The sequence below is a fragment of the Ctenopharyngodon idella genome, chromosome 12 (genome assembly GCF_019924925.1).
Source record: "Ctenopharyngodon idella isolate HZGC_01 chromosome 12, HZGC01, whole genome shotgun sequence".
NCBI lineage: Eukaryota > Metazoa > Chordata > Actinopteri > Cypriniformes > Xenocyprididae > Ctenopharyngodon > Ctenopharyngodon idella.
In genome coordinates, this window is record NC_067231.1 from 21,865,874 (window position 1) to 21,893,617 (window position 27,744).

At 38.7% G+C, this 27,744-nt stretch overlaps 1 protein-coding gene across 1 annotated transcript in view; it reads left to right on the forward strand.

Moving 5' to 3' along the window:
* Positions 1 to 27,744, forward strand: part of rbfox3a (RNA binding fox-1 homolog 3a) — a 395,081-nt gene that overhangs the window by 354,160 nt on the left and 13,177 nt on the right. The window contains 6 exon segments of the mRNA XM_051914271.1: positions 1,359 to 1,607; positions 11,546 to 11,692; positions 19,107 to 19,160; positions 21,158 to 21,250; positions 22,832 to 22,892; positions 24,508 to 24,561. Of these exon segments, the coding sequence (XP_051770231.1) occupies positions 1,359 to 1,607; positions 11,546 to 11,692; positions 19,107 to 19,160; positions 21,158 to 21,250; positions 22,832 to 22,892; positions 24,508 to 24,561 (658 nt within the window).

A 27,744-nucleotide genomic window follows, 5' to 3' on the forward strand; every position in this document is an offset into this window, starting at 1 on the left:
TGTAATGATCAAGCAGTCCTCTAATGTTCTCTGAGAGCTGATATGATAGGGCCCAGACAAAGCCATTCAGTAGCCGGGACCCCACGCATCTCCGATAAGACAAAGAAAAATCATGCTTCAGCTTCACTTATAGGAGCTGTCCACCCAAATATTAAAATTCTGTCATCATTTACTCACCCTCATGTTATTGCAAATTTGTATGGTTTATTTTTTTTTTTTTTTTGTATGTTTGTTTCAATGACAGTTGTACACATCTGTCAAGCACCAAAAAAGTTTTTAGGTAGATTTGTGTGAGGAACGCAGGAATGATGTTATTCACTGATAAACAAACTTCCCCTCTAATAAGGATTATTGAGTGAGCTGAACTTGAGAACAGAAGTCTCAAAAGAATTAGTCATTCACAAATCTAATTCTGAAGTTCAACTCATTGATTCAGTGATTCGGTCAGAGTGGTTCTGGAGGTAAGAATTATCAGCAAAGAACAACCTTTTGTTGTTCAAATCCTGACATAATCTTTTGAATGGCTTTAAATAACTTTGAATTAGGGTTGTCAAAAGTACCGACTTCAGTACCAAGTCGGAAATGCTGTAAAGATACCAGCATTTCCCCCTAGCATTTTCAGCTCTGTTGAGCGGATTCTTAAACACCTCTGATTGGCCATTGTGTTCATGCGCTCAACAGATATGTCTGTGATTGGCTACAATGATAGCTGCTCAACAGCACTCAAAATGTTAGGGGTACCGAAGTCAGTACTTTTGACAACCCTGCTTTGAATACAGCACACAATTAATTTGCACTACTTTTATGGTGTATTTTTTACTCTGTTGTCTGGTAATTTTTGGAGTTCGATGTAGCCACTATGAACTGTTGCTGTATAATAGTTAGTGTGAAAATTCTAAAAAAAATTCTCTTTTAACACTTAATAGATTTGGAACAAAATTAAGTTAAATAAATGATACATTTCGAAGAATGATTCTTTTAAAGGTGAATATTAGCATGTCACAATAATAATGGTGAAAAAGTGTGGGGGGGCTATTTTTCTCGGCAGCAGGAACAGTGATTCTTATCAGTTCTTGGATTTTATCACTATAAGTGGTGTTAATATCTGAGGCTTATCATGGTGTATGATTCAGGTTGTCAGGTACAGTAGTTGTCCTAGAAGATGTTCTTCCATTATCATGGAATTAGGTCCTATTCTCTCCTATCATGTTATCATCACAACCCAGACATCCAGGGCGATGATCGCTCTTGTCACGTCTCATTGCAGGCATTGTTCCTTCAAGAGCCAGAAAAACTGGATTACTATGAGATACGTAAGAGTAAAACTGATAAAAATCTTTCTCTTTCTTTCTTTCCAGGGTAACCAGGAGGCCCCAGCTCCCCCAGAAGCCATGGCTCAGCCGTACGCCCCAGCGCAGTATCCGCCCCCTCCACCTCAGAACGGGTTGCCTGGCGAATACACCCACCCTGGGCAGGACTACACGGGGCCCAGTCCGGTCCCTGAGCACGCTGCAGCCCTCACTATCTACACACCTACACAGACACACAGTGAGCCACCTGGCACTGACAGCAGCACGCCTTCCCTCACAGGGACTAGCAGCATACAAGTGAGTACTATGGGATTTTATTTTTTTTAATTTTTTATTTATTTATTTTTTTTTTTTGCTAAATTCTAGTAAAAAATTCCTTTTACAAGTAAAATGCTATAGTTGGCTGCAGTGTTATTTCAGCATTATTAATATACTGTTATAGTTTTTAGTAATATTTTGAATTTTAGTATTAATTTTAGTATTTTGTGATATGCTTTTAACATTTTTATTAGTTTATTATTATTGTTGTTTTTATTATTAATATTTTGTTAGTTTACTGTTTAGGTTTAATTTATTTTTATTTCAGTTTTAGTTTTTATTTATTTCCAATTAGTCATTTTAGTGCTTCAACTTATCATCACAACTTATTTCAGTTACTTGCCAAAGCAACATTTCTAATTTTTATTTCGTTTTTTTTTTGTTTTGTTTTTTATCCCATCTAATATTTATATTTTGTTTTATTTCCGCTTTATTTCAGTGAATACAAATGTCAATGTCAACTTTATTTATATAGCACCATTAAAAACAATGATTGTTGACCACGGTGCTGTACAATATGTAAAAAAACAGATTACAAACACAAACAAGACCAGAAACTATACAAATCAGGTATGATTAAAAGCCGGAGAAAATAGATATGTTTTGAGTTTTACTTTAAAATCGTGTAGTGTAGGAGGAACATTTAGCAGTCTCTGGTTGGATGACCTATAGAGACCTTACTGGATTGGGAACAGATAGTATGTCAGAAATGTATGCAGGTGCTAATCCATTCAAGGATTTAAAGACCAGTAACAGCACTTTAAAATCAAGTAATGTGCTTTCGTTTCCACACACCAGTTAGGAGCCTGGCAGCTGCATTCTGTACCATTTGCAGATGGGCCAGAGATGCTTGGTTAATAACCATATAAAGTGAATTACAATAATCAAACCTTGTCAAAATAAAAGCATGGATCACCCTATCAAAGTCCTTAAAATCAAGAAATGATTTTACCTTAGCTAGGACTCGGTGAAAAAAAAAAAAACTGGTTTTGACCACAGAACTAATCTGTTTGTCAAATTTAAGAGCACTATCAAAGAACACACCCAAGTTCTTCACTAATGGTTTAACAAATGGAAATAAATGACCAAAGATTAAACAAAGTGAGCTAACAGCTTCTGAGGATTCAAAAACTATAATCTTAGTTTTGCCTTCATTGAGGTGAAGAAAATGCTTGGCCTTGACATCAGCAAGACAAGCCAACATACTATCCAAACCCCTCTTATTAGATCCCAGGGGCAGATAGATTTGGGTATTGTCAGCATAACAATGAAAACAGATAACATGTTTTTAAAAATCGACACCAAAGGAAGCGCATATACAAGGAGAATGAAATTGGAGCGAGAATAGAGCCTTGAGGGACACCACAAGTAAGAGGAGCTGTTTATGTAAATGTTTTAGTTGTAGTTAACAATATTAACCCTGGTTGGCCGAACCCTGGTTTTTTTTTTTTAATTAGGAGCTGCAACTTAATACTTGGTTTAGTCAAACTGTAAGAACAATAGTCTAATGCTTGTTGGTGAACTAGATGTAAAATGTCTACTAAAGAAAACTGCTCCAACATGTCTTCTAATGATATATAATTATGTTTATCTAGGAGGCCTGCAGTTTTTCTCTTCCAGAACTGCATAGTCATATGAGGAACAAAATCACAATGTAATCATGTCTTATCTATTATAAGATGTTGATACAAAAACCTGTGTTATTTCACAAATATGAAAAAAATCCCACTGAGACCCCAAAAAAAAAACTTTTAATTAAAAAACAGTGCAAAAATGTCAGAATCAGACTCTAACATCCCATTTTTAACATTTCTGCATTCAGGCAGACTGAGATAAAGAGAAACTGGGGCTAGGAAATAGAAGAGTTCGGAATGAAAAGAACTATAAAGATAAAAGGACAGGACAAAATAAGAGACATTTAGAGAAAAAAACATCCTTCCCCATTTAAAGAGTTCTTCTGCTTTCTCTCTCCATTTTATCAAGCTTTAAGCCATGGCTATCACATGGCTCCATATCTTAAACCCCATGGAGCCATTTACAATGGCTAACAATATCACAAATGTCTCAATGGACCACTTAACGAGTGCTGCCCAAGTGCTCTATCTGAGCATATGACAAGCACATGATGAAATAAAAGAAACTCTGAGAGGAGAGACTGTCCTTAGACCCGGTCCCATGGGTAAGTTGTATCTTGTCTGTTTGTGCTACCCTTTCTTGGTTCCTATAGGCCTTTGATGAAAACATACATTTACACTTGGAGGAAATGCAGGAAAAAAAGGACAGATTCCCTGAGAGTCGTTTTATTTTTTTATTTTAGCACTTAGATTTTATTAGATTTTATATAAAGGGCTGGTTTCAGGGCTTGACACTCATCCTTTACAAGACCCCTATATTGTTGGCCTTTGTAAAAGATATCTATTTCTAGATATTCACTAGAAATATTGTCAGAAATTTTGGACAATTTTGTCTAGGTAACCAAATAAATACAGAATCTAACAGTTATTGTTGCTAAACTAAAGTATTTCTTACATTAACAAAATATTTAATGTTAGCTATATTGATTATATACCAATTTTTTTGAGGATAGACCCTAAATTCACATCATAGGTAACCAAGGAGTGAAATGAGACACAGCCAGAGAAAGGGCATAAGAGAAGGGTGGGAAAGAGAAATTAAAGAGCGTAAAACTTTTCTTCAATGCGAAAAGAAGTACAAGGTCTTCTTGGCCTTAGGGGGGAAAAAGAACGGATGAAAAATGTAATCTTTTTCTCTTTCTGATTGGGATATGTGTAAAGCTCTGAGGTGGTGTGGTTTAAAGGAAGTAGATATAATCCCACGCTCAGCAGATCGCAGAGAAGCGATGCTGACAGGCCCTGTAAAGGCACCTGAGCTCTGGCTGGGCTAATCTACGGCTCGATTGGAGGTTGTACTTAAACTGTCATTCTGGCCGAACCCACCAAGGAAATTCTTCCTTTCTCCCTCTTTTCTCTCTCCCTGTGGAGGATCATTAGCAAAGAAGGAACACTACACCTCAGAGAGTGGACGGTAATCACATCAGATCACATATCAGATCACATCATCACAACAGCACAGACTCTAGATGCTCGGTAACTCGGCGATAAAAGACTACTTACCTCTCTTTAGGGTACGTGCTAACAGTTTTCCACTACGACTGTCATATTGCCTTGGGTGGGATTGTCTAAACTGTGATTTGCAACTCGCTCAAACACAGCCGTACTGCTCAAAGGAGTGTGATGTTATGTTATTAAGGGAATGCCATTATTTCCTGCACTTATTCTTGGCGGTCTTCCCTGAGTAGTTTTTACTGTGCCATTGATAATAGTATTGCAGGTCTACACGCTCTTTAAGCCTCCATATTTGTTACCGGCTAAACTTGTTGCGAGTCAGATTACCTCGTCTAATTAATTAGAGCTTTGCACAAGACTGAAAGGCCAGTGTCTTCCTTTTAGATGACAGGTGACGGTTTGTATTCGCATCTCAGTGGGAGGGAGGGATGATGGGATCGGAGGGGAGGGTAGCAGAAGTGTGGAAGAACAAAAAAATATAAAGCGGCTCAAGCTAATCCCTTTAAGTGAAGCGCTGGTTTGGCCCTAATCGGATGTAATCTACCTGCTTGGCAGCTTTCCAATCAGATAGTTTCAATTATGTGGTTGTAGGGGCATTCTGAAGGGGGAAGTGCTGAGCTGAGCACTTTGAAAGTGATTTGCAGATAACACTGAATGAGTGCGGCAATAGAAGCGATTTAGCAGGACTCATTCCCCACCCAACCGCACATTCAAACATGGACACACACGAATGTGTGCAAACACAAGCCTTCTGTGACGTTGCGGTAGGGAAGGGGGCTTGGATGTGAGGTCCAATGTGGTGGTGTATGATAATGTTCAGGCAATTATTTCTTGGTACTGCTTGGCTGCTCCATTCCTTGTGGAACGTGAAGTGCAGGGAAGTTGCTCCTCTACAATAGGAATGGAAACAAGAAGCGCATCGGCTGCATGGAATGATTGTAGTCCAGCATTTTGGAAGTCTAGCAGGAAATGCAAATGAGAAGATCGATGATCACATTTTGAGGGGTCTTTATATAAAGGCAGCTATATATTTTTGTGTATAAATTATTTGGTGTGACATTTTAAATGTTACTTGTAAAATGTTATAATTGGTTTTTATCCTGTTGTTTTACTGAAGCAAAATGTTTTACCTTTTTATTTTTATTACGTTTAATTAAATGTATATTATATTATTAACACACTGACAGCCCTAAAATACATTGTATAATTTTTTCTCTGGCACCACCTTGCAGCCAACTGCTTTGAAAACCTTTTTTTTTTTTTTTTTTTAGCCCACACATTTAGCATTTGTTTTCTGGTTATATGTGGGAACAATCAATTGAAACTTGAAATGACACATATTTACTAAAAATGTCCTAGAAAGAGTATGTTAGAGCGATAAGTAGTCCACATTTGTCATTCAGTAAATCATTTGGCATACATAATCCCAGACCCTGGCAAATGGAACGTTATGTAACATTCCTGACTTCAGTTGTAGTAATTGGCTGTCATAAACCTTTAGAGGGGCTAATATATCTACTTGGGGTTAATTTGAGGAGCTTTTCTTAGCTGACCGTAAAATCCTCCCATATGGATTTACTATTAGCTTTTTTGGCTGGATCCTCATTCTGAAACCCTAATGCAGGTTACTTAGCTCCTCCTCATTGTCCTCCTGGTAAATGGAGTGCTTTAGAGAGGGTTATAGTCCATCTACATGTACAAGAAAGACATCAAATCCTCCACCTAAACATCTCGCGACGTCCTCCAGAGAACAACCTGGCAACCCGAGTGAGCAGGGACTTTGCCTCCGCCTCGAACGCCGAACACTTTTAATTACTTTTCACCTCGTCTGCGGAACTTGGGAGAGCAAAGCCCTCTGAAACCTTGTCTCTGAAAGAGACAGATGCAGCCCATGCTAGCTGCAATATAATTAACATGCAATTAACACAAATTAAAAGGCAAATTGCGCAGACGAACCCCCTGTAGATGGCTGCTTAGTGGTGACGATGAGATAATTAGATCCAAACCTGGAGTGCGGAGTCTCGAACGCGTACTTCTCCTCTCCCTCTCCTGGCCTGGTGTCAACTCCTCCAGAGAAGAGCACTCCAAGCCGCCACGCTCAAGAGCAGGGGAAGTGCTCCGAATAAAGCCAGAGAGATTATATCATTCTAGTCGAGAGTGAGCAAGCCGGACTGTGTGTTTTACAAAGCACTTGTTATGGCAGAACAATTGTCCTCTTTTTAAGCAAAGCATGCAAGATGAATGTGAAGTAGCCCCACAATTTCTCTTCATTTTTATCACTGTCCATTACTCGCTGCTCCGCGTCGCTACATGATGACTTACATCTGAGAAGACCTAGTCAATACGTGTTCCCATAAAGTAAGCAAATCAAAGCCCTCATCCTTCTCTCCAGCACTTCGTTGGGCAGAGCGAGGAATTGGAGGCTCTCAGAGGCCACGCTCCGCCGGTCGGTAATGGGCGAGTCCGCGCCTTCGCACCGCTCACCTGTTAGACATGATAGATAGCTCTGCTCTCTCCAGAGCGACTGCAGACAGAGCATGTGAATGACCGATGGCACCGGCGTGATGGATGAGGATGAGGGAGCGGGAAGAGGTGCAGCCCAGGGAGCGGGGGCACCAGGGGGTAATTGCACCTCCGCTTGCCCATCCATCTGCTCGGCTTTCCATCTACCACCATCAGGCAGGGGCTACGGGCCTCCGCTGCTCGCCGACCTCAGGCAGCATACACAAGGGGCAGGACGACAGGCTGTGTGGATCCAGAGCCGACCCGTGTGCTTTATCTTAACAGGGCTTGACTGTCTAAATAGCTGCAATGATTGATAGTGCCAATGTGCTGGTAAACACGGTGTCCTCTCACAGAGACCCCGGAGAGCCCATTGGGAGAGTCTGTGCATTAGAGAAGATGAGGAAGTTGTCAGATGGAAAAAGCAGAAGTTGGTGACCCTCGACATTTAATGGTTCAGAGGTTTCGCTGTTGTTATACTGTATAACCTGTAGCAAAACTTACCTTCATCATTCTCAAAAAAGACTGATTGACCATGTGACATGTAGTACAGTGTATGTTTAGCAACGGTTAAGCACATCATCTAGTAATCATCCATGGGGAAGAACAGGGACTAGTTGGTACTAAATTTAAACACAAAATGAATGTACATTATTAAAGGAGAAAAAGTTCAGTCTGGCCCATTTAAAGTGATGGTTCACCAAAAAGATGAATATTCTGTCATCATTTACTCACCCTCATGTCATTACAAACCTGTATGACTCTCTTTCTTTTTCAAAACACAAAAGAAGATATTTTGAGCTATATTTTAACACAACAGTCTAAAACAACAGTGGACACCATTGACTTTCATTGTATGGAGGAAAAAAAAGGCTTGTATGGCATTGAATGGACTGAGACATTTTTCAAAACAACATCTTTTGTGTCCTGCAGAAGAATTTCCAACAGGTTTGGAACTTGGACTTGAGGGTGATTAAATGATGACAAGTTTTAACTATCCCTTTAAGCCACAGTGGCAGCTCCTGTGTCTTTAAAAGTTTTTTTTTTAAAGGCAATAGTCCAGCCTTGCTGTCTGGCTCTGTGATGTGAGGACTCTTGGAGCTGGAATGTGACCACAGAAGATATTAAATCCAACAACAGTTTAGAATTGTGCTTAGGTTAGAAAATATGATACATTAATTTGTTTGGAGCATTGTCTTGTACATGAATATTTTTACTCTTAGCTTTGAGTTTGTTTTCCCTTAAAAATTGCCTTTGGTAGAGCTAGTCATGTTATAGCTACTGTAAGGTTAAAATTAATCTTTTTTCTTTCTTTCAGTAAAGTTGCTTGAATAAATATTAGATAAGCACAGAAGATGTAAAGATGTTTGTCTACTTGTTTTATTATTTTTTTCTGTTAATTGCGAAAAAGATAAATCTGCGAGACCCATAGAAATGTAAAGTCGCTTCTGTCATGTTACTGGTGTAATTTCCCCTGTAAAGACATATGTCCTCTGCAATAATGATTTTGTTCAGCGAGTTAAACTTTAAAATCTCATTTCAGCTGATATTTTATCATGCCATTTTTCACCTTCTCTCAGTAATGAGTGGAAAAATGAACGCCTTGCAGGTCCAAATCTTTTGCATTTGAGTTGGTATTATGTTCTTAGCTGTGTCTACATAATTGCGTTTACTTCGCCTTTTCCCTCTATTTTTCTCTGACAGGGTGCGAGCGAAAAGGGATGGAGTGATAGATATCTCATTATATCTTCATTACCTAATACATGATATATTGCCATCTTCTATGATTCATATCTCTTGTGTGTTTTGTGCTTAATGAGGGGGAATTTGTCCAGCCCACTTATTATAATTAACTATGTACTTGAAATACAAGAAAAAAACACTCTTAGAAATGTACAGATAAATCTGAATACTATCAAAAATGATTGCCAAACCAATTCAACAGGATCCCCAGAAGTCACATGTTAGGATGTTTTGATTCATCAGTTTTTAATATCTTATCTGAATTCAGAATTCATTTGAGTACTCATTTTATGTGGCAAAAGACCTATTCTTTTGGTCTGTTTTGGGCTATTTGCCAAGCTTAATGGGATCCAAAACCTTAGCCATTTCACTATATCTAGCGTGTCATACTCCATTGACTTCCAGTCTAATACTATTGTTTATACTAAGGGTTAGAGGTTTTATTATTAACGTGTTCCTCACTGTTTGTGTTGCGGACATGAACGATACCTCAAATCATGCAGCTTTACTTTTCTAAGTGACTTTTTTTCAGACAAATTTTCACCTGGCAGATGATGTAAAAGGCAAAAATATCCCATAGACTCACCCTGTAGGACCCCAACCCATTTCTAATAGGCTACATTCACACTGTCAACTGCATTTATTTACAGATGTGTTCACACAGCAACTTAAAGTAGCGTCTCGAATACTGTCTGCATGAACATGCAATGGGCGTCAACCATGTATGCTCTCACCAGTAAACAGTGACAGTGACCAAAGTAATATCAATGCCTGTAAGTTACCGAAACCCACACAGAAATCCTGCAACACACAGTAAACATGCGTTTGTGCAACGCAGAGCAGTTCTCTCGCACTGTATGACGTGATAGACGACTAGTCCAGTCCAGTCCAGTTCACACAGCGCAGGTTTGCCGAGAATGTGGTTGTGCGTCATGAAAATTTACAGGTGTGAGTTTTGGTAATAGAATTGTAAATAACTGACCTGTGTATAAATGTAACCGTATTAAAGACTGACAACACTATTCTGTTGCTGTGTGAACATAGCCATAGAGACTTTGGGTTGCACTGTTTTCGGCCAGGAAGAACCACCTAGCAACCCAGCAGAACACCCTAGCAACCACATAGCAACACCCTTTCTTTCTTTCTTTCTTTCTTTCTCTCTCTCTCTTTCTCTCTCTCTCTCTACAGCGTGAGTATACAGCTGTCTATGGGCCCAGCCAAATGTAGCTGCCTTCAGCACTTCTCTCTCATTGATCCTGCTAAGCCGGGGGAAGTTTAGCTGACATCATCTCTTCATCTGTGCTCCCATGTTCTTCTAATTCATTATATACATGAAGGGCTGCCGCTCGGGTGCTGCGCTCACCATGCTTTTTCCTTCATTGAACATGTCTGCACACAATGGCTGAAAAACAAGACAAACTTTTAAATGCAGAGGAGTCTTATGCATCTGTCAGCCATTGCATCACATCTGGATTAATTATTAATTCAGCTATGCACTAACCTGATCCTCCCTCAAGAGTATTTTGTTAGATAATATTTTTCTTTATAGATATAGATTAATTATTTCATAGCGTTTCTTTCTGTATTGTTTCATCATATTTGGTATGATTGAATTAACAGTGTATAAATCTCTTATAAATTTGGATAAACACGACTAGATATTTTCACTGATATTGTGCTTGTTTATGAAATATTTTTGCACACTTCGGCTATTCTTTCAGCTATAGTATGTTTAATCCACGCCACATATTTTCTTCTAAAATCTGCACAGAAAATGCAAAAACAGCATAATATTATTATAATATTTTATATAAGTAATATAAATATTATTTTATTATTATAAATCATAAGTAGTATTTAATGTTTGATATTAAATATATTAAATGAATATTGATAATACTGAAATTAATATTGAATTAATTTTATTACATTATTATACTATTAAATTAATAATGCATGTTAGGTTGTATACAGTGTGCTGATTATTTAGTTGTTATATTGTCCAAAAAAGGGGGCAAAAATGTTTGTTCTCATCTTGAACACTTACAGTAATGTTTGATAATTAATATTGGTTGATCTCCAGTAGAAACGAGGTCAGATGAGGTCTTAGACGAGAGAATCAGTAAGAATGGGATGAAGGCTGTAGCATCAGGGCTTGTGAGGTGAAAGATGAATGTGTGTCACGGACAGCAGTCCATCCTTGAGCACAGCTGTGTCACTACCGTTTCCTCCACATGATGGACAGATGAGCACACCATCTTTACGCTTACTTTCTCTCTCCCTCTCCCGTTCTCCCTCAGGTCTTTATAGGCGGCTGCTCAGTAAATGCATTCTCTGGTCTCCCCATGTCAGAGTTTTTTTCCCTTTAAATCTGTATCCACACTTCCTGACAGCTTCCTTAATCTTCACCGCCACATACAAATGTTGGCAGAGCAGAGGGAATTTGTAATATGCCACCAGCATGCCCTGATCTCCCCCTGCTCACCCACCCCCTCACCTCCCGTAACCGTTGCCCGCTGCACTTTTTCCAGGCCGTGACAACATTTGAGCTAGGAACTAACAGAGCTGTGCTTGTGTGTCTTTCAGCAAGCGGACGATGTGGCACAGACAGACGGCTCCCAGCAGCTTCAGCTCCAGCCCTCAGACTCTTCGGAGAAGCAGCAGCCCAAACGGTTACACGTCTCCAACATTCCCTTTCGCTTCCGTGACCCAGACCTCCGGCAAATGTTCGGGGTGAGTCTCAGGCCTCAGCCAGATGGCAGCAGGTTACATCTCAGAGGAAGGCCTGATCATCAATCCTGTTTCAATTTGACAAGGACATTGATCTTATATGCATCAATGTAAAATCAGTTTAGATATTGTAGTTTTTTTTTTCCTCCTCTAAAGTTATGTATTAGTATGACTAAACTAGGGCTGTCAATTTGACATTTTAATTTGACTTGCAGCCAGTGTAGTCCAATTCCCGATTGAATTAATCTTATGAGACCTTTTTTTTTTTCAACAAATGAAAAAGCATATAACCAGTTTAGTCCAATAACTGATTGAATGGTTCGTATGAGCCATTTTTTGTGAATCAAAAACATACAGTGCAACCAGTTCTTTTGAATCAGTTCTTTTTAGTGAATCAAACATACAGTATAGCACATATAGAACATACAGAACTACCTGTAAGACTTAAATTGTTGTTCATAAGACCATGTGTAGTTAAAGATACTGTACACATAATTCATTTTGCCAGTAGTATTTTATAAAAAAATAAACCAATAAATATTTTATTTGTTTAGTTTAATTCCTATATAGCTAAGGCCAATTATTAGATTGCATTTATGTGACTTTTTGCAAGAATTGTTTTAAAAGTAAAAGTCTCATAATTAATTTTTTTTCCAAATTTTTATTCCTTAATTCTTCTGCTAAGGATCTGGAGACATTACATAATGTAATGTCAACAATTATTGTCATATGAAGGCTTTTCTCAGCAAATACTGATGTATGTGATAAATTGTGATCAATTTGATTAACTAAATGCCATGTCATGCAAATTTCATAGTCAGTGTGTGGCCCAAATATTTAAGTTTTTTCTTGTTTTTCACATTTTTCTATTTAACCCTCCAAGGCTAGATAGTGCATGATAAAGTGCTAAATAATTTAACTGCATTACATTAGCTTTAGTTTCTATATTTAGTGTGTGACAAGGGATTAGGGAAACTTGTTTTTTAAAACAAGGGTATTCAATCAGAAAGTATTGTTATACTGAGAGCAGCGACAGGCATGGTAATAGCTGGTCATTATTTAGCGTTTTATCCACAACTACTGCTCCTCAATCTGTGTTTAGTTGTAAGCGCTCTCGGCTAGAATAAAAAACAAAACTAATGAACGACTCGCAGCGTTCTTCAACCAGGCATCTCTATAAGACTCAAGGACTCGTACAGTTAAACTCCAGCATACCTTTGAATTAACAGCAGCCAGCAAGGGAGCGGCGTTAAACACTGGCAGCTTGTTACTGGAGCCTACAGGCAGCGTACAGTGGAGAAAAAACATTGCTGGTCCCAGCTTGTTAAAAACCGGAGTCTGTGTTTACTAAGGGCATTGTATAGCTAACAGTAACACTTAAACTGGTGGAGGACTCTGGGTACAGCCTGACTGCTGAGTCTTGAGAACATCTGTTCCTCGCGCTCTTTGTTGTCTCTAAGAGAGGCTGTCCTCTATTCTCTGCTCCTCTCCCGTTCTGCCCAGCGTTGATGTGATGAACAGGGAGCCACACAGTGGTCCCACTAGTGGAGACGTAATTAATAGCGCTCCTCACTGTGGTTAAAAACTAGAAGTTTATCCTCATTAGGTTTGTGTTGGCTGACAGCTCCGATGCGAAAACAGGCATATGTGTGACCAAGTGTGTGTATGTTTTTCTGAAGAGACTGCTGCAACTTGCTGTGAAGTCTCTCAGGGACCCAGGGGTGCAATTATCCCATGCCATAGATAGACTAGTGGGAGAGGATGGGACGGACAAGCGCTGTGCCCCTCTAAAATCCCAAAAATGTGAGAAAAGGCAAGTCTGAGAACAGTGAGGAGTGATAGAAGCACAAGGGGAGAAGATCACCATCTACTGACGGTTTAAAACTCTTTAAGCACTTTCTCTGGATTTACTGGCTACCCCTTAATCTTTGGCTTTTGCAAACTGCTGTCCAAAATCCATTTCCCCATATAAAAAGTTAATACTTTTATTTTCTTTCGATTCGTCAAAGAATCCTGAAGAAAAATGTCACTGTTTCCACAAAAACTGTTTTTAACATATATAATAATAAGAAATGTTTCTTGAGCAGCAAATTAGCATATTAGAAGGATTTCTGAAGGATCATGTGACACTGAAGACTGGAGTAATGATGCTGAAAATTCTGCTTTGCATCACAGGAATAAATTATTTAAATTTTAATTTATAGTGAAATAATAATTGTATATAATTGTATAATAAATTAAAAAAATATATCTCATTTAGTGTGTGTATATATATATATATATATATATGTATATATATATATACACTAAAAACTGTAATATTGTGAAATATTATTAAAAATTAAAATAATTTTCTATTGAAATAGAAAACTATTTTAATTTTTAATAATATTTCACAATATTACAGTTTTTAGTGTATTTTGATCAAATAAATGCAGGGACATGAAGGACAAAAATATGAGATGGGAGGGAAAATTATACGTCAAGGTTTTTGCATTCTCTCACAAATGTTTTGCGGTCCCCTGAAAAACTTTGCATTCTCTCACAAAACGGTTGTTTCCCCCGAGAAACTTTGCGTCCGCTTGCAAAGAACACAAAAGTTTTTTGAGTGAATGCAAAAGCATTGAAATATATTTTTTCCTCCCATCTCATATTTTTTGCATCACCATGTCCCTTTAGGGGCTCCTTACATAAGAGACCTCTTTCAAAAACATAAAAAAAAATCTTACTGACCCCAACACTTTTACACTATATAGTGCTTTAAAGAGTAGTTTATCACTTTTCTCACAGTTCTCAGACTCAGTTCTCTTTATTATCTAGATTTTAAATGAAACCTCCAATTGAATTATTTCTATCTTTCAATGTTAAGTCTTAAGTCTGGATTATTGTAGAAAAACAGTCACAGATCACACTCACAAACTCCAAGACAGCTTTCTAAACTATTTCTGATTTCTCAATTTAGCAAGATGGAAATTCAATTTAGAATAGCTGATAATAAAAACTGCAATTTTACGAGTCTTTTCCTCATTCGAGTACACTGGCTTGGACCATAGTCAAACAAAGAGCGACGATTAAAAAGCTCCATTACCCAACCTTATTTGAGCCTCATTTTATAATTAGAAAAAGACATCCAAAGCAATTATACAGATGAGTATGTGGATTTAATGCTAGTGTATGAAATTGGTTTTAAAGCACCACCATGACGATTCCACACTAAGGCTGCAAAATTGTGCTTACAAAGTCCAACTCCTCCCATAATACTCCCCTGCATTGATTTGAGCAATCCTACAGATCAGTGCATGCAGCATTCTGTATGTATATACTAGCAATAAAAATGTCCCCTAGCACTGGGGAAAGTTGGTGTTAAATTAAAACAGGTACCTTGTTATTCTGGATTAATAGACCGTTATTCCCCTCTGTATTTCACTTAGAGGTTTGAATCTTCTAAAATATTGATCACCCAAGGGAGTGCAGAGGTTTACCTAGAATCTCAAACAAGAGTAGAAGCCCCATATGGTTTTGTAATGGGTTTATAATGATACCTACTTGATTTCCAAACAAAACTGACTTAATGTCACACTACTGACTCGCTTTTTTAACTACTCTCCATCCGTTTGCACAGCGTCTGTGACTTGCTTCAAACGATTCTCGTGAACCGTTTTCCCAACCTATCAAATGTGTGGACCACCAGCAGTCTCACACTGCGATCTCCCATTGATCCTAATTTCATGTAGGCCTACACTCTTATTAAAGCTCTCTGCTGCACGGCAATGGCGATGATTGGGCCTATGGTGACTGTGTGTGATTAGTTCAGTTTTCCCAGGGATGACTACCCTGGGAAATATTTCAGCAATACCATAAGCCCATTAGGGTGGGTTAAAACCATTAGCATCCGCAGACTTTGTTTAGAGCGAATCGTCTGCGGTCGTGAGCAGGTTCACGCTGAGATGCAAATGCCGGCGTTTGAATCTGACTCTGGCGGAGGGGAAAAGCATCTTAATTTGAACAAATGGAGGGAATCGTGTCAAGTAGCAGCTGTTTGGCTTTGTCTGTGGAATTTGAATTGGGCTGGAAAAACAAGCGCGGTAGATCAAGCAACAGCCGGCCAAAATGAACTGCGAGGCGTCACTTTTTTCCCCCGCGTGAGATCAGAGCAGCGCGCTCAGCCTCCTCCTCACCACAGACGTGCACATATACAGTCCGCCTCAGGTTCTCCCCACGGCTGGGCGGATGAAAGGCGGCTCTTCTTAACCTTATTAGTGACCTGGGCCCTCGATCAATCCCATTGAGCCGTAGGTGCCTGGAAGGCCCATTTCTCCCCTGTTGTGCTGAAATGAAGCCGATGCGGCCTGCTTGACAGGGTAATTAGTTTTAATGAAATAATACAGCCATTTTAGACAGCAATTAAAACCTGCTTTCATTCCGCCCATTAGGGGAACTTAAGGTTTTGCTTTCATTCCGCTACGTTCCGTAATGATCTCCAAAGCTGGCCACGTTAAATGGAACGCTTAAGCGCCGTTAACCCTCCGGGGAGAGCCGGGCCTGGCCGTCACTCCTCTCCGGCAACCGCCAAAGTGGAAGAGAGAAATGCAAACAGAACCTTTATCACATGTGTCATTTTGTGCGGTTGCTCTAATTGCTGTCCTACGCTTTCATATAAACAGTCATGCTTCCCAGCACATTTATAGCACTGCACCCTGGAGCCTCCTGTGTCTCCTGCTTCCATCTGACCAATTATTTAAGCCTGTTCCAAATTACTTCTTTAAGAAGCTGTCTCCTCCTTCGGCTAAAGCAGCAGTGACCTTGCGTTGGCATGTGCTTGCATGTTTATTTATTTATTGAAATAAACCTGCTTGATTCAAGGTCTTGTTGTGGAGCTCCCTAACCAGGATCCCGATTAGCATAAGGCAAGAGAGGTTAACGTTGTAGCGCTCTGTGTTACGTGCAGCGAGGGTGGTGTTTATCACCCCTAATCAGGCTGCAGCCTCTTCAGGGTTCACCTTTTGGTCACAGGTATGAGCGACGTTTATTCAAAGGCCAAGAAAGTTTGGGCTTCTTTCCTTGGCGGCCAGTTTGCAAATCCATTGAGCAGCTGAAAAGAGCTTCCAGACAAAGCCGTATCTCGGAGGGAGTGGTCAGTGCCTCATGGCTAATGCTAATTAGAGAATAAAAATGAGATATTGGGTGTTTCATAGGGCCGTGAGAATGACAATCAGATAAAACCACAGAACGGAGCGCAAATAGCTGGAAAATAATACCCGAAGTGACAGGTAATTACGAGGATGGTATTCATCAATGAGATAAACAAATATAAGGTTTATCATCAGCGATGATGGCTGCTCTATATCCAATTATCCTTTTTTTAATTGAGTCGGGCGTTTGGTGTTAAGTCAAGCCAGAAATACCCTCTGCTGTGGCTTCGGCCAGCTTTTATCAGTCAAAAACACCACAGAAAATAACAAGCCATATCGTGTCATTAAGAGCACTGGTGCATACACAGTAGGGTGCTGCTGTGATCTTTTGAAGTTTGCTCCCATCAGCAGTATGTCCTGCTCGTTCCCAGAGTCCCGACCCAGCCGAGAGCTTCATGTTGCACAATTGGTTAGGCAGCCACAAATAAAAGCCTTCAATTAAATTTACATCATAGGACCTGAGTTACTTTTTCAAAGACGTAACGTGATACTTTTTTTAACGTTTTTACTTTTTCATAATTGAAAGAGTGATAGAGGAGCAAATAGTTGTGCAAGCGATGTTTTGTAGTTGTTGTGTGTCATGTAAAGTTAATATCTGAATTAATCAGTTAAGTGCATAATTAATAAGTGATTCACTCATAAGAGTGTTTTTTTCCTGAACCAATCAGTGTTTTGAACTAATCAAATGAGTGGTTGATTTGGTGACTCACTCATATAGAGAGTCACTTTTCCTTCCTGAGTCAGTCAGTATTTTTAATGAATCAAATTAGTAAATGATTCATTGGCTCACTCATAAATCGTTGTGTTCGACAATTGGTGTGTTCGGCTTGAAGCAGCACTGCGCAGATCAATCGGTGTATGACATCAAAGTACTGCAAGGCGATTAGAGAGAAGCAGATGGCTCCCTATGCTTTTGAATCACTTTTGCGATACTTTGATGTCATACACCGATCGGCACTGCTTCAAGGTAAACACACCTAGTAACTTTTTTGGTTACTTAATTGATCAGTGTTAGGGTTAGGTTTTAATCAAATCAAATGAGTTGATTTGGTGACTTATTCATAAAGAGAGTCTTCTTCTTGAATGAATCATTGTTTTAAACAAATCAAATTAGTGAATGATTCATTGACTCACTCATAAAGGCAATAACTTGGTTTGCTCCTGAATCAATCAGTGTTTTGAACAAATCAAATTAGTGAATGATTCGTTGACTCACTCATTATGACAGTCTCTTGCTTCATTCCTGAATGAATTAGTGTTTTTTAAACAAATCGATGTGAATGATTTACAGACACTCATAAAAACATGCTGAATTTGGAACCACATACTTCTCTTACTATTTCTGACATAGAAAGATATGAAAAACAAATAGTAATAATAGTATGTGGTTCAGAATTCAGTGATGTATTTTTTTTTTTACCAAATGAATTAGTGTTTTGTACAGATCGAATGAGTGAATGATTCACTGACTACTCTTTCACATACTGTTATGCAACAAAAATAGTTTGTGAAATACAAAAATAGTATGTCCAAATCTTTATAAAACAGTAGGTGAAATGTACACATGATAATGACAAGATGACAAATGTAGTACATCCAGATTACATTCATACTACACACATTAGTACTATTTGAGTAATTGCTTCAAAAGAAGTACCTACTTAGAAAATATGTGATTTCGGATGCAGTCACTTCCCACTACAAATATACAGCCTGGAACTAATTGTTGTATATATATTTTTTTTAAATTTGTTTATTGTAGAATAATGTCTACTGTTTCACTTAAAATGCACAGTATATACTTTGCAGTGTTTAACTAAATTAGCATTCCACCCCAAGCACAATATCAGTCAGTTAACAGTGAGAAAAAAATAGCAAAAGAACCTTTTCACTTTCCATATTGAGAGACATTGCAATTTGTTGTTTAATATTGAGTAACGTTGTAATGTGTTACTTTTAATGTAACCCGTTACTGATCAGTTGTGTTTGTCAGTATCATTTCGCTGTCATGGCAAAAGGTTTGTCTTGTGTATTCATAGCTTCAATGAAAACGGTGAATTTACTATTTTAGCTCCCTATGCAATCAAGTGCTCAAGTTTCCTGACAAACTGCAGAAGAGATGAGTTCTAATTACTCCTTCTCTCTCCCTCTCTGTCTTCCTTTCTTCCTTCCTCCCCTGTCTCTCCTCTTTAATTTTTTTTCCCCATCTCCTTTTCTCTCCACAGCAATTTGGGAAAATTTTGGATGTGGAAATTATTTTTAACGAGCGGGGCTCTAAGGTAAGTCAGCTGGAAGAACAGTTCTTTGTCACTTCATACTTCTTCCTCCCTACAGGTCTCCTCTTCCCTTCATGAGCCGAATAATTACAGCTCTTACACAGCAGCCGCAAAGTGACTCAAACGTCACACTCTCACACTCGCTCACACTGAGCCGAGACACGTTTTGGAAAGGTAGCTACGCAGAGAGACAACTGAGTGGTTTCAGCTGAGTACAAGTTAACTCGCCCAGTTATAATTCAATGAAGTGAGGTCTGACCAACACGCAGTGATTCTGCTCTTAGAGCTGTCCTACTGTAATAGGATTCAGCTGTTTAAGTCTCCAGTCTTGCGCTGGAAATGGGTTATATATAGGCATTCTTCCATATAGCACTGCTGGTCTCAAAGGAGGGTGACATTTTGCTGAGGAGAACTTCTCTCGCCTCCTCCTAGTTGATTCACAGGGGTGAATCTGCAGGAACAAACCGCCACAGTGTGCTCAACCTAAGCAACGCACATTATAAGATCAGCTGATTCTTCACAAATAGCCTGTTTTCTTCTGGACTTTTGAATTCCTCAGTAGCTCTGTTCCAAAACCTAGAAAGCTGCCTATGTATGCATACATAATTCACAATGGATTCCAATAGACTTTGGTATTAGCATGTTGCTAAGCTAACACTTATATGCTAATAAGCATAAAATGACTTGGCATATGCAAATATAAGGGAAAATAATCAACTAAACTGATTCTTTTCAGTTTTTTGGTTTTATATATATATATATATATATATATATATATATATATATATATATATATATGGCAGTGCTGATTATAAATATGTTATAAGTATTTAACAATTAATATTTAGGATTTTAATATAAATATTAGTTTTTATATATGTATTTGATCAACACTGCTATTATATAATGTGTTGTATTATATTACATGTACACATTTTTTGATATATTTATTTATTATATATTATTTATGTATAAATATTTATATGCAAAAACAAGAAATCAAGAGTAGCCTACCTTTTGGAACAGCCTCTGTGCCTATGATCCCTTAAAATGCTCCCTCTGTAGGCAGCTCACTAGGTTTTGGAACAGAGCAAGTACTGTATGTTTGTGTTATCCAAAAGATAGTGGCTCAGCTTTCTAGCTGTGTAAGCTAATTAAATTTGTGATAAAAGGGAAAACTACAAGCGCTGTGTTGAACACTGTAGCGCAAAATGTCAAAAGGATTAATTTTGCGCCCTATTCCTTTTTGATTTTTCTGTTTCCTCGCAGGCCAAGGACTCCTGGGCTGGTCTTTATTCACGCTAGACACAAGGAATAGGGTGTCCATGTATGCATATCATACTCACAGGCCTCCCAAAGCAATTACCAGGCCGTACTTGCATAGTGTGTATGAACTAAAAGACCAGGGCTTGTTCCACGCTCTTGTTTGCTGTGCATACCTAATAGCTGTTCCGGATATGGCGTTTGGGAAGCAGTTGGCCATAACTCACTGCTGACAGCAGAGGTGGGGGTGCGGGGACAGAGCAGGCGCTTCCCTGCTAGAGCGCAGGATTGTGTGCATTCAACTTCTGAGCTTATATGTGGCCTTGGAAATATTCTGTACATTAGTTTAAAGACAATATCATTTAAAGACAAGGACAATATCTGTGTTTATAAAGAATGACAGTTTGATACTTACTGATATGTTTGACGCACTTACAGATGCAAGATAATGTACACATGCATGCATGCCAACTGTTTCAGTATTAATGCAGAATTGTTGAATATAATCCCAGATTGCTTTCTCTCTCAATGTCTCTTTTACAGTAGCTCTCACCATAAAGTCCTAATTTTACTTCTTACTAATGGATAGGATTTGCAACCCTGCTGATTGTGACCTTTCTCTCTTTCCTTCTTTCTCTTTCTTCTTTTCTTGCTCACTTTATTTGTTGCCCATTCAAATATCTTCAACCATCCCCTTCACCCTTTATTGGGAATCCTTTACGATCACATCATCTCAGGGTTTTGGTTTTGTAACTTTTGAAACAAGCGCAGACGCAGACCGCGCACGGGAGAAATTAAATGGTACAATCGTAGAGGGACGCAAAATTGAGGTGCTTTCCTAATCTAACTATCAATACCCCATCATCCCAGTCCCATGAGAACATAAGCACTGTCAGGTTTGATGAAACATGCATGCACCTTCTCATTTCACTGCATTGCATCCCTACTGCTCACTTGGTGTGTGCATGCTGCACGTTTCATGCGTCGTTTTGGTTTTATGGATAAATAACACGTGTCATTTGATAATTATTGTGTATGTGTGTTTGATGTGCATGCCATCAGATTCTGCTTTGATGTGTATGTGCAGCTGTATTTAAAGAAGCTTTTGAACTTTTTATTATCACTTACAGTGTGTGTTAACCGGTAATGTGATGCACTATCTCTGAAAATATACATTTTATTTTCATCTCGAGATATCAAAGGCCTGTCAGTGTAACTTAAAATCCCACTTGTTTATCCCAAACACCCGAGGTTTATTTCTCCGTTCATATGTCTTACATGAGGACACAGACTCTTTCTTTCTCTCTTTTTTTCCCCCTCTTCTCCACAGGGCTATTAAGATTTTCTATAGGACAATTAAGATAATTCATGTAATGCACAAACAATACCTAGACCTATATATCAAGGGAGAGTCGAGGCCAGTTGTTTCCTCAAGCTAAATGACCTCCATGGGCCCTGTGGAACGGAAAGCTATTAACGCTAATTAACATGAGGGTGAAATACTAACATGGCTTCTGTTGCCAGCGGCCATGTTTAAATTCCTTTGGCGCCTCCCAACAAGCTGCTTGGCCTCTCTGTGTGTTACTAAAGTCCTTTTAAGGCAAGTCGGTTCACTCGGCAGCCATCTTGGTAATGTCCCCGAACAGCTATTTTCTGTGTAGACAATAGGCATGCACGTACAGCTCCTATTTATCTGAATGAGGAAATGCTGAAAGCTCAAGATTATATATCAGTGTTATAATAAAATCTGACAACAATGGTTTCATGTTGCTTTTTTAGCTTACAATATATATTTTGGGCTGGTTCATTTAAAGTGCATGTGCGTTCTAGGATAAATAAACCAGCCACCATATTAAGCTTTACGATTTTATTCATTTTCTGGTGTTACAGTACGCATAACCGGAAGACCTTGTACAATATGGCTTCGCCTTCCTGAGGTTAAATTTAGTGCTCATGAAGTCACCGCTTCAGGGTTGTAGTGTCTGGGAATATGTAGAAGTGTCTAGACAATGTGGCAGATGAAATTTCAGAGAAAGCCTCAAGGAAGCTCCCACAGCTTGGCTAGTGGGGAATTCCAATATACTCTGGGTTTCATTAAAGCCCATTTCCAGAGCTGCTCTGTTTCATTACATGTTGAACCAGATGTCATCATCCAGTTCTTCTACAAACAGCCTGGATTAGATCCTACATCCAGCAGGAAAACAGAAGATCAGAGCTTGATGGATCGCTTTCATTTTTAGCATCTCATAATTTTTCAACTGATAATTAGAGCATGCGAATGTTGTTGTTTTTTTACTTTGCGGAGAAGCATGAACCAGATTTTATTCACACTCATGCCTGTGGCACATACACATGTATTCTTTGTGTTCTGATTTGGGTTTTGTTTCTCATATCTTCTTTCTTTTTCACAGGTAAATAATGCAACAGCAAGAGTAATGACAAACAAAAAAGTGGCCAACCCCTATACAAACGGTAAGAGCTTTTGTTGTTTGTGTATTTTTCCACTTTATAGTACATTAAACACATTCAGTGGACCCAAATGTATTTATACACTTAAATGTGTACATTTCATTGCGTTAGATAATATATATCAAACCAAGCAGCAAATGATAAAAAGAAACTGCCAAAAAAAGATGCTTTTGTCAGATTTTTGGATCATGATTCAATTTATTTTAATCAACTAGTCCTAAGTTCTAAAGTAAAGTTCTATGCTGGTAGAGTAACTCCAGTTCCTTACAACTTTGACTATGAACTATAACTATGAACATGTTTCATTTTTCAGTCTCCAAATACTTTATCTTAATTATGAAATAAAAGTAAAATATGTAAAATAATACATAAATTATGTAAAACCCAATTTTTTTTTATTTTTAATTATATAAAATTAAAACCATTTAAAACCTAATTATTTATTTTAATACATTTTTTATGTTTTAGATCATTTTAAAAATGTATTCTTTTTGTAAAATATACTTTTTTAATTATGTTTTTTTTTTTTTTTTAATCCCACTTGGTTTGATATTCAGCTATGATCAGTTAATATGAATATATTTCATTTTTCACAACCAAGATAGCTCCAAATACTTAATCTTAATTTTGGACAGTATATCTATTTTTTAAACAATTTAAAACCCAATTGTTTATTTATTTTATAAATGATCATATAAAATTATAATTTGTTACATGTTTTATAATTAGTCATTCAAAACCCAGTTTTTTATTTTTATAAATATTTATATAGAAATTTTAATTTTTTTCAATTTTTTTAGTATAATATTTTTTAAAAAACTTGTGTTGTGGTTCTTTAAAAGAAATCACACTTGGTTTGATACTTTATCTAATCCAGTTTAAAGTTCCCAAATTCTTTTTGGGCTGCTGTTTTAAGCTGCTATCATGTATAATATGAACGATGCAATGTCTACTTTGTTTCCCACTAAAAAGGGGTTATATGTAAAGAGCGATCTCCTCCCCTACAGCTCTCCTTATGCTGCTCAGGAGCTCTGGGGAAAGAGTTTGGCTGATGGGGATCGGGGTAGAAAGGTGGTTCATTCAGCACAGGGGTCTTGGTGGGGTCCTGAGCTCTTCGGCTGATGCTCATTTCCTCAGACTGCAATAGAGAGAGAAACAGACAGGGGGAATGAAAGAATCAAATATATCAGCAGCAGTGTAGACCCCCCAGCTCTACTTCAGTCACAACCAATGGGGAGTGAGAGGAGGCTATTTTACAGCCCCCATCTGTCACTGACAGCACACCGGACAGCACTCACTACTCTCTTGCTCTCCGTCTCTCATTCTCCCTCTCCCTTTCGCATCCTATATCGCTCGCACTCTTCCGAATGCCCTGATATTGCCGCCCCCTAACTCTAACTTAATGTCACCTTAAATATTTTCCTGTCATATCACATCCCTTCCTCTTCCCCCTTCTTTTTGTTCTTCCCTCCGATTTTTATCCTCTTTATTCCTTTCTTTTCAAATTCCCGCAGATCCCTTGAGTTACTAGGCGAAAGATCGAGAAACAAACACTCCACAGGTCACAGCGATAAGCATTCGGAGCTAATTCTCTCTTCCCCTGTGTATTCCTCTACAGGCTGGAAGCTGAATCCAGTGGTGGGAGCTGTCTATGGTCCTGAATTTTATGCAGGTAAACTGCATTTGAGTGTTATGGTCACAGGGTCCCGCTCGGATACTTACTTTGATTTACTGTTCTTCAGATGTTCTTTGATTTCTAGATCAAATTCAGAGACAAGCGCTTCAGAGAGACACTTAAGAAATGATTTTAAAACGCCGCCCAGTTCTCCCATCATGCACCGTGTACAGTGCATTTGACAAAGCAATAATAAGCCATGCCATCATCTCCCACTGAGATGAAACACTGGTACAGACTGTTTTCTGAAGCGCAGATTAGGAAACGTCTTTGTTTGACTGGCTTGTTGTCTTTCTTTGTGCTGTTGTTTCCCCACTCGATCTTTGATTTCTTTATTGCCGTTGGTTCTTTGAGCCCTTTGCATCCTAATGAGGGGGAAATGGTATTACAGTATTTCATTTGGAAGAAGTGCTGAGCACATAGCAGCTCTTTAACGGCCTGCCTTTTTGCTCATTAGACTAAAATCTGTTCATTTCAGGACAGCTTTACAGCAAAACTCTAAATAACCATCGGTGACAGAAAGCAGTCATTTATCATTTTTATCTGACTTTTTTCCTCTCCCTCTCCCCCCTCCCTCCCTCGGTTCTGGCATGCATAAACGCACAATTGAACGCAGCCGTTACACGAATCCTCACGATCGAATACGCACAATATGCATATGTAGCGCGCATAAAAATGCAAATATGCTAAGCAATCTGATGCATGTAAAATGTTTATGCATGCTTTGACCCCCAAGTATGCTCTGAAACATGCATGTGATTCCTTCTCTAATCGCAACATATACACACCTTCATGCTTCCCATCCGTACATACACCTTCCCAAAACATCCCATCAAATCAGATTTATCTTGGTCCGGCACTTCAGCAGCTTAGCTCGGGGAGCCGGTGTTGCTTGATTTATTGGATGCTAATTTTTCAAGTCGTCTTAACATGCCTCTAAAGTTCGCCAAGCCTAAACGACACCATATGCCTCCTCTGTTCCCCAGAGGGCGACTGGTGGAGAGGCTACAAAATGGAAATAAGATATAGATTTTGCTTACTAAATAAGGAACATTCTGGAATGGCCGAAATGGACCCCCACGTGTTGCCCCTTGTTTCCCTCCCACCGTTCAAAAAAAAAAAAAAAGAGGGAAGCTTTCACAAGAAATAATTATGACTGCATTTAATGTACTTTGTTGGGGGAGGGGGCGGTGCTGAAATCGGATGTAAAGGTGATTAATCACTGTTTATCAGTCCGAGTTTCTGTGCGGGAGATCAGCGGAATTGGGCACCATAAATCGTGCGCTGCTGACAGCGCACTCCGTCTCCATTCGTCCGGGTGCTACAGGTTTATTGTCCTCAAATCCCATTCAGGAGAATGACTGATGAGGGCCGCCGACTGCCTGCTTTTAACCTCTTCCAGGGAAGTCGGGCTTCTCTCTTCCCCGTAAGACTCCCTCCCTGGCTCTCATTTCTCCACTCCTCTAGCTTTTCACAGCCTTCTCTCGACATATAACGCTAATTCTATTTCTATCTTCATCTAAGCCTGGGGTGTTTTCCATCTGCCCTTTTCTTACTCACTCACTTTATCTTTAAATCTCAATATCTTCCGTCTTCCCTCGGTCTCTCTCCCTCAGGCTCTTAACTAGCACTCGGTAGCCAAAGCTAAATTAGAGAGGCAGACACGAGGCTGAGGCGCTAACCGTGCACGGGAAACTTAATTGTGTAATCCGGGGGTCATTTTTCCCACCTCGCTCAATCCGTACAGGCAGCGCGTGCATGAAGGACGTGGGAAACATAATATTGATTGATTGACAGCTCTTTCAGCCAATGAATTTGGTCCTTGGCAGCATGTTGAGACAAACACGGCCAATAAGATTAACATGCAAAGTAGAGGGCAAGAGATTTTCATGTTTTAAATATAGATGATAAAATATTTTCAGTGATGTTTGGGAAGGGACGTTTGACTCCAGGCCATGTGTGTTTGATCAAGAAAAATCACTGGCTCAAAACATACTTTAGCCAAGTATGTGAATGACAATTACATGCGTCATTGCGTTCCAAAATGTGTCAGACTGCAAATCAAAATGCAACACAAGTATGCACTGCATTCTCAGTGTTGCCACATAGGGGAGTTATAGCAGGCATTAGTGCAAACTGTCTTCTTCTGCTGTGTTTTTTTCTTCTTCTTCTTTTTGGTCTGCTACTGTCATGGCAGAGCTTTTAGAATCAAGTTGAGCATTTTAGTTAAACAACATCTTTTAGCTTTTATAGCTAGCAACCTGAATGACAACACATCCAGTTTAATAGAGAGTCTAATAAAGTGCCTGAAATGAGGTCTGTGGTTAACACAAGCTCAAGATATTTTCATGTTTTATTCTACAACATAAAATACATCACCAACTTTTACATTTCTTGAAAAAGGTGGTTGCTAGCAAGTGGCTAAATGGGACTACAAAGGTTGTTTGGGACATTAAACGTCATCATGCTGAACAAGAAAATGTATCTACGCACTAGTCTACTTTTGCAGCCTTGCAAACTATTCTAGCTCAAACTTTCCAACTTGCAGATTATAAATAAAGATCGAAAGAGATGTCGGAAGCTTAGCAGTGGTGACATTGAAGTCATGCTACTGGTGTATTTTGTTTATACTGTAGCCTAACTTTAGCTTTTTATTTGTGAGTGAATTTAAGCTTTAAAATTCATAAAAGTTGCATTTATGTGAAGATTATATTGATGAACAAAACGTGTAAGAATAATACACTCTTACTGATCACAGAGCTTATTTTCTGCAATATTTCAGAAGACAATGGAACAATCCTATTGGCTTTTTGTCGAGGGAACATTTGAAGGTAAATTTAGCCCCCCTTGGTTTATTGCAACAATAGCAACACAACTAACGCAACAAGTATACAAGTATTAAGTGTATTCAAGTGTTTACATCTGTGTTGCATATTTGTTTGGGGCCTTGTTGAGATCACTTAATAGTGCACCCCTGTGTGTGCACTCCTTTAAGGTGCATTGTGGGCATTTTATGCTTTTTCAATTACAAAACCACTCAAATAGATCTATAATTGAAATTAAGCAGTCTAATTACAATATTAGAAGTATCGGGGGAGGAAAAAAACTCCCTTTAATCTAGCAATGGTGTAATTTTCCTCATGATATGGGTTTATCGGTGGTCTGATTATCTAAAGACAT